The sequence below is a fragment of the Rhinopithecus roxellana genome, chromosome 10 (assembly GCF_007565055.1).
Source record: "Rhinopithecus roxellana isolate Shanxi Qingling chromosome 10, ASM756505v1, whole genome shotgun sequence".
In the NCBI taxonomy this organism is placed as follows: domain Eukaryota; kingdom Metazoa; phylum Chordata; class Mammalia; order Primates; family Cercopithecidae; genus Rhinopithecus; species Rhinopithecus roxellana.
Genome location: NC_044558.1, coordinates 130,937,259 through 130,953,662, shown reverse-complemented (window position 1 = coordinate 130,953,662; position 16,404 = coordinate 130,937,259). Strand labels below are relative to the sequence as shown.

The window sequence follows — 16,404 nt, the reverse complement described above, 5'->3', positions numbered from 1 at the left end:
AGAGTAATTTGATGGGAAATGACAGGCTGCATACCTGTTTTTTTCTAGGCATTTTTGATCAGCCTTTCCTTATCACAGCTCATGTTCTAATGATCATTGCAGGATGAAGTGGCACAGCCACTGAACCTATCAGCTAAACCCAAGACCTCTGATGGCAAATCACCCACATCACCCACCTCTCCCCATATGCCAGCTCTGAGAATAAACAGTGGGGCAGGCCCCCTCAAAGCCTCTGTCCCAGCAGCGTTAGCTAGCCCTTCAGCCAGAGTTAGCACAATAGGTAAGTTCTGTTTCTTTTGTTCTTGCTGATTTTCTGTTTATGGCTATTGAATGGAATCAACTTTAAATGGCACATCACACACACTCTATACACGGCTTGAGTTCATCTAGGTCCGTTTTAAACATGCAAATGAAATTTCACACTAAAGTCTTAAGTTATAATGCCCTCCTGAAAATCTAATCGTGTAGGTTATACCTATATTTCTAACTATGTCCGTACAATATAAAAAGAAGACTAAATGACTAATTGCAGTGAGCAGTGATGGTTCCAGAATGTTATTGTTAGGTGACTTACCTTTTACATCATTGAAATTTCCATTTTTTGTGTGAATTGCACAAAGTATACATTATGATGAAATGCATTTTGCCTCTATCGTCAGTCAACCATAAGGATGTGAAGTTTGTTCACTTTCATTCTGCTTGAGGATTATTTGCAAGCACCAAAGTATTATAAAGAGTGGGTAGCTTCGATTCTGTATAATTGTAAATTCAGTAAACAAAATAGTAGAAAACACTTTTATAAGCTGACTTTGAAAAATTCAATGATTTTAATTTCAGAATACATAAATCGCACTGTATATACTGATTTCAACACAGATTTATTGATATTTTTATTATTTTTATTCAATTTTTAAGGAGGCCAGCTCTCAAGGAGCTCATGGTTTAGTTAAAGGAAAGTCATTCATTCTATGGTATAAGTCAGCTGTAATAAGTGCTATTGCAGAGCACATATAAAATTCTACAAAGAGAGGAGATTGTTGGATTCTGTCTGGGAAGGAATACAGAAGAGTATGAATTAGATATATCCTAATTCAAACTGAGCCTTGAAGAAGGGATAGATCCCTAGGCATTCTAGACAGTAAGAAAAAAATCACAAAGTGAAATAGCATATTTTTGAGAAATGCACTGATTTGTCTAGACTGTAGAAAAAATATGTGGTGGAAAGTGATCACAGCCAAAGCTGAGAGGATGAGATGGCAGAATGATGTTGGAATTCAGGAAACCATTGTTTAGGTGTAGGGCAAGAATAAGTTACATGAGATAGAAATAAGCAGTGATAAAGGAGAGAATTGATTAAAAAGATATTAATTAAGGAAGAGTTGACATAATTCAGTCACAATAGAATATATCTGGTAAAGGTCAAGTTGTAGACAGAGGAAACTAGAATTTTGAATTTATGAAATAACAAGGATTATTATGCCTCTATTAACAATTAAAGGGGAGCCCAGAATTGGAGCAGGTTTGGGAGAAGACATAAACATGTAATATATGTTGAATTATAAGCACAAGGAACTATTTAGGTAGACATGTTCAGGAAGAAGCTGGAAATATAAGCCTCATAGGTAAAAGGGGTACTAGAATTTTAGATACGGAAATTATTCCTTGATGAGGTGATTGAACACAGGAGAGCAAATAAGTCCACCAAAAAAGGCTGTGTTTGGTAAGAAAAGAAGTGGAGTGAAGAATCATAGGTATTGCATTAGATACTAATAGATAGATAACTAATATTAATATTATAATATAGCTAACTAATATTTATTGCTATGTAACAAATTAACCTAAAACTTAGCAGCTGGTATTGCATTAGATACTAATAGATAGATAACTGATATTAATATTATAATATAGATAACTAATATATTATTTATTGCTGTGTAACAAATTAACCTAAAACTTAGCAGCAGAAAACAACCAATATTTATTGTCTAATGTATTATTATTTATTGTTTAACATTTATTATTATCTGTTTTCTGGAGGTCTCGGTTCCTTGCCACATTAGGCCTGTCCCTAGGGCTACTTGTAGTATGACAGTGGACCTTCCTGAGTGAGTGATCCAAGAGAAGAACAAAGAGAAAGGCACAGTGTCTTTTATAACCTGTTCTCCAAGTTCATCTAGAGGCAATTCTGCTTTATTCTGTTTCTTATAAGAGAATCATTAAATCCAGCCCAACTCAAGGCAAGGAGAGTTAGGCTCCAACTGAAGTAGAGAGTATTAAAGTATCTTTGGATATATTTTAGAACAACTATACTTTTTTTAGATGCAAAACTGATGAAGAGTAAGTTGAGTGTCTGAGAATAAGAATAAAGAGCAAGTGGGTATTTTAGAATAAGAGTGAAGATAGGGTAATGTCATGCTAGCCTAGGAAAACTAAGTTTCAAAAAAGAGGGATTATCTAATGGTGCAACTTCTGCAGGACAATTAAAGAACGTGAAGAATAAGAGCCTTAGGATTTGGTTGGAGTTCATGGACAGGTAGACTGACAGAGAAACTTTAATAGAATGGTTTGAATAGATTTCCAGTTGTACAGAGCAGAAGACTATGAGGAAAGAAAGTTAATTTGGAGGCATAAACTCATCTCTTTCTAAGTTTGGTGTTGGAAAGTGATAATACTTTGAGAAGGCTAAGTAGAGAGAGGTTTTAAAATAGGAATATGTATATTACGCTTCAAGGGGGGAGAGGAAGAAGAGTTAAAGCCATGTATAGATATGAAAAAGTGCAAAAGACATGTATAGATACGAAAAGTGATGGGAAGGGATTAACCCTGGTAAAGGAGAAAAACTTTTCTTCTTCCTGAGACTGAAGGAAAGGAAGAGATAAATGGTAAAATTTCAGAGAAATTTTGGAATGATCAGAATGAAGGCTGAAGGAGTGTGTATCAAATGTTTTAATCTCCACAAAGTAGAATTCCAGATTATTTGTTAAGAGGAATTCAATCTGGGCAGTGGGGCCACAGTGAAAAGAGGAACAGTGAAAACTGAAGTTTGGAGAAGTTTGAAAAAGGTTTCAGACACATGTGTGCTTTTTCATCTTATGGTCTAACTCCAGTTACTCGGCTCAGCATCCTAAATGAGCTCCAAGATTAGATTTACTTTTATGTACTATGTAAAAGAAAAAATATTTTATTTGGCAAGAATCATTCACTATCCTAATATACATGTAAGCTTATAAATGTCATAGTGTTAGTACATGAGCAACTTTTGCGATGTTATTAGAACTGGAATATGTGACTAGTAGAATAACTAATATGTTTTTATTTGTAGCATGTATGAATATTTTTTCTTTAGCATTCCCAAGGATTAAGTATGGCAAAGTATTTTAGAAAGGCAAGAACATACTAAGTGTCATTTATCATGACTTTCCCCACTACTAAAACATCTCTTTTTTTTTTTTCTGAAAAGTCCCTTCACCACATACACATCCCTCATAATTTCCAAGGATTTAAGTCCACTACAATTTACTTTTCTCTTTTCAACAAATGCAGATGTTGAAAGCTGAAACTTTAATGAGTAATAATGTAGTTGGATAAAAGCTGTGAGGATTAATGGTGTTGTAAAGGTCACTCCTGAAAGAAGAATTAGTGTGTGATGCCATTATTAAACCACAGAAAACTGTGGACTGAAAGATGACTTAAGTTATCGTTAATGACATGTGGCTCTTTGCTATATATCTATTAGCTACAAATATAGAAAGTGACTTTTTGAGGTTGGTGACCAATATTACAGTGTATTCTATAAGAATGCTTTTGATATGGTACGCAAATGATAGGCAGCTCCAAAGAAAGGAGATCCTTAAAAGGCATGAATAGTTCAGAAGAATGATGGATAATTTTAGAATCTTTTGACCAGATGTTATCTTTCCCTTATTGGCTTTTTCCACCTATATCGAACATATGTATAACACTTTTAACTTTTTTTCAAAGCATTTTTTTCATCTATTTTCTCACTGCAGCTGTTCTACAATTATAGACCCTTAACTAGATGGAGTAGATATCCATATAATCTAGTCAAAGCTTGTTATTTAGCAAATAGGGAACACAGACCTCAAGAACCTATGTGTCTACCTAGGGATTTGAAGTAGTTTTTTGTCAGAGCGTAGACAATTCTATGATTCTATATCTATTACCTCAGCTTTAATTTTAAGGAAATAAATGTACATAAAAATCTAGTAACTTATCCAGACTTAGAGCTAATGGATTTTGGAGCCTTATAACCATAATTTATTGGTTGGCATTCATTCTTTTTAGTTGTTGCCTTTCAGTAGCCACTCTGCATTAGATGCTCTTTAGGGTCATTTATCATTTCACTCATACATGTAACAAATGAGATTTAAATACTCTCCCTTTGCCATACGTTTTGCTTAGTCTGGAGGGTAAGCAGACAACAGCCTTGGACTGAGACTTTCGGTGCCTGCAGTCTTTTTCCTAGCACATCTTTGAAACATATTGGAATGTACTGTTCTTAGCCTTCCTTCCTCAGAGGCATTAACACTTGAAAACTAACTATACCTGAGCAAATGTAGTAAATGCACATTGACCCAGTAAAACAAAGGGTCATATTTCCAAGTCCATTAATTGGCTACTTGATTTGTACAGCATCCAGTTTAATATATGATGATTTGAAGGAGAATATTATTTTGAAAGTTTGTTAGTTTACATTTTTATTTTATTTATTATTATTATTATTATTATTATTATTATTATTATTTGAGACAGGAACTTACTCTGTCTGTTGCCCAGGCTGGAGTGTGGTGGTGCAATATTAGCTCACTGCAACCTCCACCTCCTGGACTCAAATGATCCTCCCACCTGAGCCTCCCAAGTAGCTAGGACTACAGGCATGTACCACCAAAAATTCAAAAATATGAAAAAAAATATATATAGAGAGAGAGAGAGAGACAGAGTCTCGCTCTGTCACCCAGGCTGGAGTGCAGTGGCGCGATCTTGGCTCACTGCAAGCTCCGTCTCCTGGGTTCACATCATTCTCCTGCCTCAGCCTCCGGATTAGCTGGTACTATAGGCACCCGCCACCATGCCCAGCTAATTTTTTGTATTTTTAGTAGAGACAGGGCTTCACCGTGTTAGCCAGGATGATCTCGATCTCCTGACCTCATGATCCACCCACCTCGGCCTCCCAAAGTGCTGGGATTACAGGTGTGAGCCACCGCGCCTGGCCAATTTTTGCATTTTTTTAGAGATGGATTTCCCCTTGTTGTCCACTCTGGCCTCATACTCCTGGACTCAAGGGATTCGCCCACATCAGCCTCCCAAAGTGCTGGGATTACGGGCATGAGTCACTATGCCAAGCTGGTTTTTAATAAGCAAAATTTATACAAGGATTTTAATGAGAAAAACCTTGTTTGCGGGAAAGTGATTGAAGGAATGTAAAAGAATATTGTGATTCATGGAAAGCCATTGGATTATCAGGAAGTTGGAGATATCATTCAAAGACATCTGGCAATTAACATTTGCATAACACTTTACAGTTTGCAAACTGCTTTCACATGTATTATCTAATTCCTGTGAGCTTTCACAGATAAAAAATTGTCTATTTATCTGGGTGTCAAAAATGTAATGCTTATCAATGACCACAAAAATAGAAAAAAATATATTTGTTGAAAACCACTGGAAACACGTATGCCATTACTTTTACTTACAACTGAAAAGTCCTATATAAAATAAATATGTAGTAAATAAGAATTTGTGTTGCATTAATATCATCTGTTAAATCCATGAATTTTAATAAATCTGTACCATATGGTCCAGGCTTCTATTGATAAGAAGACAGGAATGATCAATAGACTTGGAATTATCAAGGCAGATACTTTCAACTTAGAATATGCATTTGTTTCTTCAACAGATCCTGCCCTGGGCCAAAGGAATAATAGATTGAACTAAAAAATGCCAAGTAGTCCATAGACCACTATGAAAGACAAATGCAAGACAATATGACAATAAAAACATTCACAAGGTTTTGAAGGAACACGTGTGGGAAGCACTAATCTTGTCCAAGAACATGTCTAGGGTATGTGAGAGAAGTTCCCACAGAAGGGGTGATGTTTGAATAAATTCACACACACACACACACACACACACACACACACACACACACCCCAGAAAGAGCCTTTCAGCCAAAGAGGAAAACTTGGGATACAGGAGTGTGAAGTGAAAGGATGAAGGCCTGTCCTTGGAAAAGGGAGAATGTCGTGTACAGCTTAAACACGGGACTCATGACAGACTGGCAAGAGGGGACACAGGAAAGACAAGCAGAGTTGATATCATGAGGAGATTCTTAGGCCTTGTGAAAGAGTTTGGGACTTATCTCAGAATGATGATTTTCCGGGAACATGGAAGAGTTTTAAAAGTTCCAGTAAAAGCTGTACACTGTGATCTCTTGAAGATTCACAATGCACATTCACATATTCAGGATTTTAAAAATTCATGCAATTAAGCCTTGTTAACTTAAATTTTGTATTTCCTACACTTACTTGTACATGGAATTATTTTTTCTTTTTCTTTTTTTTTTTTTTTTTTTTTTCTTGAGACGGAGTCTCACTCTGTCGCCCAGGCTGGAGTGCATTGGCGGGATCTCAGCTCACTGCAAGCTCCGTCTCCCGGGTTCACGCCATTCTTCTGCTTCATCCTCCCTAGTAGCTGGGACTACAGGCACCCGCCACCACACCCGGCTATTTTTTTGTATTTTTAGTAGAGACGGGGTTTCACCGTGTTAGCCAGGATGGTCTCGATCTCCTGACCTCATGATCCACCCGCCTCGGCCTCCCAAAGTGTTGGGATTACTGGCATGAGCCACCGTGCCCGGGTGGAATTATTTTTTCGTGGGCTATTACAGGTCATTATTTTATGAAATGTTTTTGGAAGCACTAGGGTACCAGAGGAGAGTTTGTAATCAGGGATTTTGACATCAATTTTTTTTTAATACACATAGATAGATAAATAAATAGATATTCTATTTTTATCTTTAGACGGATTCTTGCTTTGTCACCCAAGGTGAAGTGCAGTGGCAGGTGAACATGGCTCACTGAAGCCTCTACCTCCCAGGCTCAAGCAGTTCTCTGCCTCAGCCCCCCAAGCAGCTGGGACTACAGGCAAGCACCATCAAGCTCCACTAATTTTTTGTGTTTTTTTGTAGAGATGGGATTTCACCATGTTGCCCAGGCTGATTTCGAACTCCTGAGGTCAAGTGATCTATGAACCTCAGCCTCCCAAAGTGCTGGGATTAGAGGCATGTGCCACCATACCCGGCATTTTTTTTTTTTTTTTTTTTTTTTGAAATATTTTGAAATGCTTTATCTGGAAAGAGAGTAGACACAAATTCAAAGAGTGTAAGCCTAAAGACAGGAAAACCAGTTAGGAGGCTAAGGCACAGTGGGATATCAGGTGACTTTCATGAAAACAGAGGATGGAGAAGCAAATTTGAGAGCTGAGGAAGAAGTGCAGCTGTCAGGGCTTGCTTGCCTTGTATCTTTAGAGGGTAGAGGAGAGACCTTAAATTATTCCCAAGGATTGGAAGGGCAACTGACAAGGTCTATGGAATTTAGAAAGCAGGGATTGAGGCTGTGGAAAGATGATGAATTGTATACCAGACAGCTGTATTTCAGGTACTTATGGGACATTCAAGTAGAGAAGCTTAGTGAATAAACAGATACATGTATCTGGCAATCTGGAAGGGTTTGAGGCAAGCAGTAGTTATTTTACAGTTCTTGGGATCATTTCTCAATTGTTAGAGACATGGTAAAGACCAGGGGTGGCATATTGGTTTCCTAGAGCTGCCATTAGAAATTACTGTAAACTGGGTGGGTTGAAACAGAAATTTATTCTCTTGCTATTCCCGGGACTAGAAATCTGAAATCAAGGTGTCAGCAGGGTTCGTTCCTTCTGGAAGCTCTGAATGAGAATCTGTTCCATGCCTCCATGCTGCAGACAGTCCTGGCTCATAGATGCATAACTCCAATCTCTGCCTGCCTATTCACTTTGCTTTCTCCCCTATTTCTATGGGTCAAATCTCTCTCTTTTAAGGAAACTGGTTATTGGATTAGACGAATATCAACCTTAATTTCAGGGCGATCTCACCTCGAGATCCTTAATTACATCTTCAAATACCTTGTTTTCAAAAGAGGCCAGAGTCACAGATAATGAAGTTTAGGACTTGGATATATCTGTTGGGCAGACAAAATTCAACCCATTACAAGTGGGTTTGTATTTATTTTCTTTCCTTGTATAGCAGCCATTACTAATTCTTTCCTTTTAGAGTTGATCTCCTCAAAAATTAGACTTTCTGGTTTGTCCCTTCTTTTCTGCCTCTGAAAAAATATATAAGGGACCTTTTTCGTTAAGAAAAACAAGAATTTTGAGAATATTTTTGGTGATGGTTCAGAAGAAGCACCAAAGCATAAAACATGGAATTGCAGGCCAGGCGCGGTGGCTCCCACCCGTAACACTAGCACTTTGGGAGGCCAAGGCGGGAGAACGGGGTGAATCCAGGAGTTCTAGACCAGCCTGGGCAACATAGCAAGACTCTATCTCTTCAAAAACTTAAAAAGGAACTGGGGGTAATAGTGCCCATAGTGCCAGCTACTCAGGAGGCTGAGGCAGGTGGATTGCTTGAGCCCAGAAGTTCAAGTTTGCAGTGAGCTATGATCGTGCCGCTGCACTCCAGCCTGGGTGAGACCTTGTTTCAAAACTAACTAAATAAATAAATAACATTATAGTGAATTTAACAAAGTTACAGAATCTCACAAATTTCTTACATTACTGATTTCTAACCCACATTTTCCAAATCTCATTTGAGATGTTAACTGGAAGTTATATTAACCTTTGCCATCTCGTTTTCCTCTTAAGGCTGAGGTTCACCAAACCTCTCCTATACACATGCCCTCCCATCTGATCCTGACTTTAGATGCAATTGTTGCTTGAATCTATAATGAAGGCAGAATAAAATGTATCTATCAGATAGCCATTATGTGTCTCTTTGGCCTTTATGGTCTGACGCCCATTTAATTGAACCTCTGTGCCAGCCAAGGAATGACATCTCCTCACAGATTGCATCATAATAGTCAAAGCCATGTTAACAAGAGTGCTAAGAGTGAACATATAGGGGAAATGAAAGTGTAAAGAGTAAGAAAGGAGTCTAACATCTTTTCCTGCCTCTGCAGATACCACGTGCTATTTCCTCCTTCACATGTGTTATTTCGTCTAATTCTTCCATCAACTTTACCTTCATTTTGTGGTTAAGGGAAGTGAAAACTTAGATTGAGCATTAAAATTTGTCAAATATCACACTTACCAAGAAGTGGAAATCCCAGATCCAGTTGAATCCAATTTCCAAATTCTACTTATTTTACTATGCCATTTTATAAAGTGACAGTTACTGAATAACTTTCATTGACCATTTATTATGATGAAAGACTATATAACCTCACTTAATCTTGACATTTCTGTTATCTAGTGAGTATTATCCCTATTTAACTTATGAGAAATTACTCATAAGTTACTTGAAACTTAGAAAAGTAAAACAACTTGTATAATTTATGTAGCTAGTAAGTGTCAAAGCTAGGATTTTAATTCAGGCTTGCCCAGCTCCAGAACACATGCTTTTTCTAATAATTGGAATCTTGAATCAAAATCTAAGGATTAGGTGAAGGAAGGGTCCCAGGCAGGGATACAAACACAGAGGAGAGGCAATGAGGAAAAAGGAACAGTGCTAAAATGAGATTCAATAATGAGAGGATGGTCAATGCTGTCATCCCTCTCAAGAAATGGAAAATGTCCTCTGGATTTATTCGACAACTAAAGACCAATAGCACCAGAAACAAGATTGCAGTGAGAACTGGAGAGTACGGAGGGAATGGGAGATTATGAGATAATACATCTTTGAGAGGCTTGACTTCAAAGATAAAAAGAGAAACAGTATTGGAAAGAGAGGGCAAAACAAAGTTAAAGAAGACACTTTATTTGCTTGTTTTGGGAGAAAAGAGAACCTTAAGTATCTACAGGTTGAGGTAGTAGAGAGGGTAGAGATAATTAGATAGATGATACAAATGAGAAACAGAATAATCAATGAAGAAGTATAGAAATCTAGAACTCTTATTAGGAGATTTGCCTTGATTGAAAGCAAAGTGACCATTTTTACTGAAACAGGAGGAGCAAAATAGGCATAAATGGACATAAATTTGAAGGCAGCAGAAGGTAAGAGTGTGGGTAGGGTCAGGAAGGTGAGAGTTCAGCCTTACTGCTTTTTGCAAAATCAGAGGCAAGGCCATTTGCTGAGAGAGACGGAGTCAGCAGGGTTAAGGATTTGGTGACTATGAGGAGAACAAACTGTAAAGAACCAGCAAACAATCCTATTAAGATTGAATGTTGTCATATATAAATGGCTTTATGATTTAACGTAGCAGACAAATGTTAACATTTCATATAGCATTATAACGAAAACTCAAGAGTCTCTAAAAGCAAGAATGTTTATTTTAAAGTGAACAGTTATTTCTACCTGCACAGAAACACACATCTCAAATTGGAAATAACCATTACAGAATATAGGTCTGTCAGTTACTCCCCCTCATAATAATTTACATTCCTCTTGCATCTATATTAATCATTTTTCCTACACAATGTTATCTTGGCAGTCCCTAAAAAGCATAAAGAATTCATGCTTTTATTCAGTGCCATGTGCCAAGCCATTTCAAATGTATTTGTGTTCTGGAGAAGCTAATTAGACTACATAGAAGCTAAATAGACTACAAAAATGTATGATGCCAGGTTGCGTATAAACAGGGGTTAGAGCATAGGAAAATCAGACTGATCTTCTTAAGATATTACTAAATGAACGTATACCAAGACCGTCACGGTCATGTAAGAGTTGTATTTCTATCTAGAGTAATATTGTTCATGAACAAGTTCAAGAATTATACATTAAGAACGTTGTACAGGAGATCCAAATTAGGATGTTGAGGATAATAAAATACAACCATCTTTTACAGTAAATATTAGCCCTGAAGATCTGTTCTAGGTTTAGAGTTGTTTTCAATTCACTGTTGTTTATAATGAGCAGAGATGTTTTGTTCTTTGAATAAGTTCCAATGAATTTAGCTCTAAAAGGCAAAATATATAATCACTGTCAAGCTTCCCTTTTCTATCGCCTACACTGGAACTTTTCTTTCTGCCTCAAGGAGATCAGAGGACCAGGTCTACTCTGCGCATAGTAACAGGGGAAAAGGCATGGATCATTTAGAAACCTGCCAGCACTGAAGTACTGCATCAGTTTCTGACATCAGTTTCTTCAATAGAAACGTTTAAGCAGCAAGAAAATATTCTATGTTTTTTGGCAATCAGCAGATCAGATAGAAGAGTCTAGCAATACAACAAGGATGTGTAATCTGACATGATTAGACAAGGCTCTTAGTACCAGAACATTCATAATTGAGACAAAGAGTATTAATAACACTTTCCTACCACGGCAGTTAGCCATTTTATATTTCCTTTCTTTAATCTTAGTGTTTTTCAACAAATCATGGGATTTAATAGCGTGTTTTGGCAGATTAGAGGATTTATGGCCCAGATGTTTTTTGTTCTAAAAATGGATTAGGGTGTAAAGTTTGCTGGAATCCATGGAACATGTTGAGGCAAGCCGGTCATTTTATGTGTGATTAGTGCCTGCCTTCTGTCTCACAGTCCCTCCATCTGTCACAATTCACCAATGGATCTGGTTAGATTTAGCCTCGTGTCACAAACAAGTCCCTTTTCTGGGCAATTTCATATTACGGATTCATTTTATGCCATTTTATGCCCTAGTTAAAAGATAGGGAGAGAGGAAGATGAGATATTAGCTTTTCTTTAAATACTTGCAAAACAATCTTTTTCCGTCAGTATTCTATTCTAATATAATGCAGATCATCATACTAATATGCATCAAATAAATGAATGACCAGTGTTAAAAATAAAATTAAATAAAAATAGTTTTGGTTGTTACATCTGTTATTCTGTAAAAACAATATTTTGGTAGTGTATATTACTAACCATGGACTGTGGAGTTGCATGCATAAGCTGATCATTTGGCCATCTTATTAAGAGTGTGAATTAAGTGTGACTATAGTTAAGAGTAGCCACAATTTCTTATCAAACAATTACAGGTGCTTGGTTACATTCTGTGCTTGAAATTTAGCCTAACTATTACAAGTTTGCATCCATAGCAAACCACTGCCACCTGTGGTTTATTTCACCATAAATGGATTTTTAGGAAGAAAATGCTCCTCAGTCGGTTAGTAATGATTTATTTCTTCTGTATATAACCTAATAGTGCTATACAGACCCTCTTAAGTGGCCTTTCTAATACTAGGAGAGACTCAATAATCATAGTTATAATTATGAATACCTAAATCCTGTGCTAAAATTCAAAAGTTCCTTGCAGGAAAAAAAAATTAAAAATGGGTTTTATATTTGCACTACAAAATAATATTCGAATAATAACTAAAGCATTTACTTAAAAATTACATTTTCAACTTCTTTCAAAATAGTTGGAAACAACCATATTTCACTTAGGTATTATATTTTTATTACAGATATTTGAACATATTGGAAACATATTTATGTATGACTATATGAATCAGTCATTGTCAATTATTCATTCATTCATTTTAGATAAATCCCATGGAGAAATCATTATAGGCCAGACACTAGCTGTTACCAAGAAAAGAAGTGATTTTTATGGTTACAGGCTAGCCTAGACATGCATTTATACAAAAGATATCCTTTGATCTGTCTCATGTTCAGGTTACTTAAATGACCATGATGCTGTCACCAAGGCAATCCAAGAAGCTCGGCAAATGAAGGAGCAACTTCGACGGGAACAACAGGTGCTTGATGGGAAGGTGGCTGTTGTGAACAGTCTGGGTCTCAATAACTGCCGGACAGAAAAGGTCAGTTCATAACATAACTTACTTTCTAGAAATACTTAATTAAATCGCCTGATGCTTTTATAAAAAAAATATATATATATATTTCCATCTTCTTATCATCCTCAGAATGATTCTCTGTCCCTTTTCTCCCTCCATTAATATAGACGGCCTCATCAACTTCCTAATCAAAACCATCTGGAAATAGAGTTATAATTCTCTTGATCCATCTCCAAACCTTATTGACAATGAATATCCCCTTTTATGCCACCAGCTTGTATTAAAACAAAATGGCATTTGAAATATCTGAGTCTGACTAAAAGTTTTGCTTTTCAGAGATGCTTAACTTGTATTTGGGGATGAGCTGGATTTGAAATGCTGAATCTTCCTTAATCAGCATAAGCTTGGATGATATCCATGCTCATATTCTAAGTATTTAGGATCCTGAGCTTGTCATAATACGTTTCCAGCGTAAAGCACTGTCAAGTGTTAGATGAGTTCATGACTGGAAATTTTGACTTTATCATAAAACAAAATGTACTTATTAAAACTTTGACATTATTTGTATTATAACTAAGGCCAGTGAAACTTCTGAATTTGAGAGACAGTGATTTCAAGCCCTTTTGTCTAAGCATACATGGTGTTTTATTTAGAAAAATATTATAAGTTGTAAAATCCTCAGAATTATGTACTTTTGGAATATTTGATATGTTTTAAATTGAAATTTTAAAATGTTACCCAGTCCTCTTTACAGAATCCTCTAGATAAATAGATCCAGTAGATAAGAGAAAAAATGATCAGCTACTTAGCAATAACTGGAAAATTAATCATAATGGGAAGCTTATGAGTCAAACAGAATTGTCCAGAATGAGCAGATTGCTAATTTGGATAGCTTTCTAGTTTCCCAGGTTTTATGTGGAGTTTGATGTATAATCACTAAGAAGCTGGCAATCTGCATAGTGAAGGTGAAATGTATGGGTGATCCTGTCACAACTGCTCTTTCCCTGGTCCTAATATGGTAAAAATTAAGGATGGAGAAATGATTTCAATTCTATTGTGTGTCCAGAGGGGAGAGCAAAGGATAGATCAGTATACATCCCTTGCAGTCTTACAACATAAGACGTATGACATTGGTGTCCTGAGAAGGGCACATTTTTATAGCTAAGCACCAAAAGGAAGGGAGAAAGCAAAGTGACAGATCTAAAGAAGGAATGATAGCAAGCATAAAGGAATTTATATTCAAATATTTAAACATTCTTGAAAGGATGCTTGAACAGAAATTCCTTTTCTCTGCTCCCCACGTAGAAATGAGTTTAACACTCAGCCAGATGCTAATGCAAAGTGACTCAAGCTATTCCTCGCAAGCATAGCTAAATTGCCGTTATTTGTTAAGCGCATTGAATTCAGCTGTGGATACAGCAGTTGGTTGCATTCAGCAAGCATCTGTACCCTTTTTTTTTTTTTTTAAATCCTCCAAAGCAGAGACAACTCTACCTATCTCCCCCTTCTCTTCCCCAGTGCTGGCTGGGAATTGTCAAGTGACAACCGACCAAATCCTTTTGGACAGGAAGCCTTCATCCTGAGTTCTATATACTTGCAAAGCAGGCCTTGTGGTTGAATCAGGGAGCCCATTAAAAGTGCTTTGATGGTATGGAAATTCATCTTCATGAAGCTCCTAGGCCCCTAAGCAGCGTGCTGTTTAGCTGTGGTTACAGATCAGTCATTCACATTGGAGGGCAATAATTGTGCTGACGGCTTGTAAGGCAATGGAAGTACATAAAATAATCCTAGGCCCTCCACCATGGCACTGTGAGTTAATCTTCTCTAATACAGATCAGCTGTTGTTCTAACACATGACTTTATGCTGGCTCCAGTGACTCTGCACAGCCTTTTGATTAAGTAACAGGAGTGAAACCATCTGCATTCACTTTATTCCATACTTGTCCATTGTTAGGCGACCTTATTGCCACTTCTCGTTCCATCTCCACAGTCATACTTTATTTCTCTGATTAGCACCTCCTGCTTGGGTTGCAGGAGTGAGAGTTGCCTCTGTTGATAGCTACTGCTTCAATTTTCCTTTCTCTTTTGTACCGTTATAACAACTTTTAAAAAATCTGTTTTTGAAATAATACCTGCCAAAACCTGTTGGACAGTTAAGATGTCTCTGTTCTCAAGAAGATCTTCATTCCTGAATCTCTTCATCATGTACTTTCAATGCAGTTGAGTTACATCTTGAGCTATAGTCTTATAATTTATGAGTTTTTAAGTGAAAAACTTAAATTATGGAAATGAAGTAGTTTCATTATTGTAATAGTATGACAAACTCTTGTAATATAAAAGGAAACCTTCTCAATCAAAGGATCTGAATTATCTCATCCCTTATGTTACCCTGACACCTGAAAATGAAATTGAGATTATTGAAACTCTTTGAAGCAGGTATTACTGTAGTTTGTGGTTGACTTTTCCTGTTGAAATAACTTGGGTGTCATTTCTAGAATATTAATGATCAATCTATGTCTGTGTAAGTCATGAAAATGAGATAATAATGTCACACTTATATCTTTTAATTAGTAATTATTCAACATTAGCACATGCTATGTATTAGAGACTGTGGTATGTACTGGAGGTATTGTATTAAACCAGAAAATATGAGTTCTGCCTTTATAGAGCTTACAGTTTGGATCAAATTATTATTTGACTGTTACTCATTACATATTTATGTGTGTGAGCCCACCCATAGGAGTTGAATAAAGACCCCATATTGCTGACCGTATCAAATCAGTTATATACTTGAGTTGTTTTCTCTCATATTAACCATATATTTATGCATATTGTGTTATTTTTCTAACACTTATCATTTTATTACACTTTTATAATCACTCAGTATTATCTATGGCCAATAAATATGTGGATTAGTAATTGGTTTGAAGTTTTGCCATAGAGTTTAGTGAAAGATGTAAAAAATATATGATAAATTCCTCTTACATTTTGTACTATCATATATCACTTGAATCCCAAAATAAGGGCATTTTTTTCTGTCTAAAGGAATACTGCTGGCCAGGCGCAGTGACTCACGCCTGTAATCCCAGCACTTTGGGTGGCCAAGGCGGGCGGATCATGAGGTCAGGAGCTCGAGACCAGCCTGGCCAATATGGTGAAACCCTGTCTCTACTAACGATACAAAAAAATTACCCGGGTGTGGTGATGCACGCCTGTAATCCCAGCTACTCAGGAGGTTGAGGCAGGAGAACTGCTTGAACCTGGGAGGCGGAGGTTGCGGTGAGCCAAGATCGCACCATTGCACTCCAACCTGGGCAACAGGGCGAGACTCCATCTCAAATAATAATAACAATAATAATAATAATAATAATAATAATACTCCTAACTCCCTAAACCCAGAAAATATGTGTAAGGTAAGGATTGAGAGAGACAAAGCAGA

General features: G+C 36.8%; 1 protein-coding gene across 1 annotated transcript in view; it reads left to right on the top strand.

The window, feature by feature from the left end:
• SOX5 (SRY-box transcription factor 5) overlaps nt 1–16,404 on the top strand; it is a 694,017-nt gene that overhangs the window by 647,774 nt on the left and 29,839 nt on the right. Inside the window, exons 10-11 of the mRNA XM_030939629.1 lie at nt 103–280; nt 12,844–12,989. Of these exons, the coding sequence (XP_030795489.1) occupies nt 103–280; nt 12,844–12,989 (324 nt within the window). The remainder of the gene's footprint in view (nt 1–102; nt 281–12,843; nt 12,990–16,404) is intronic.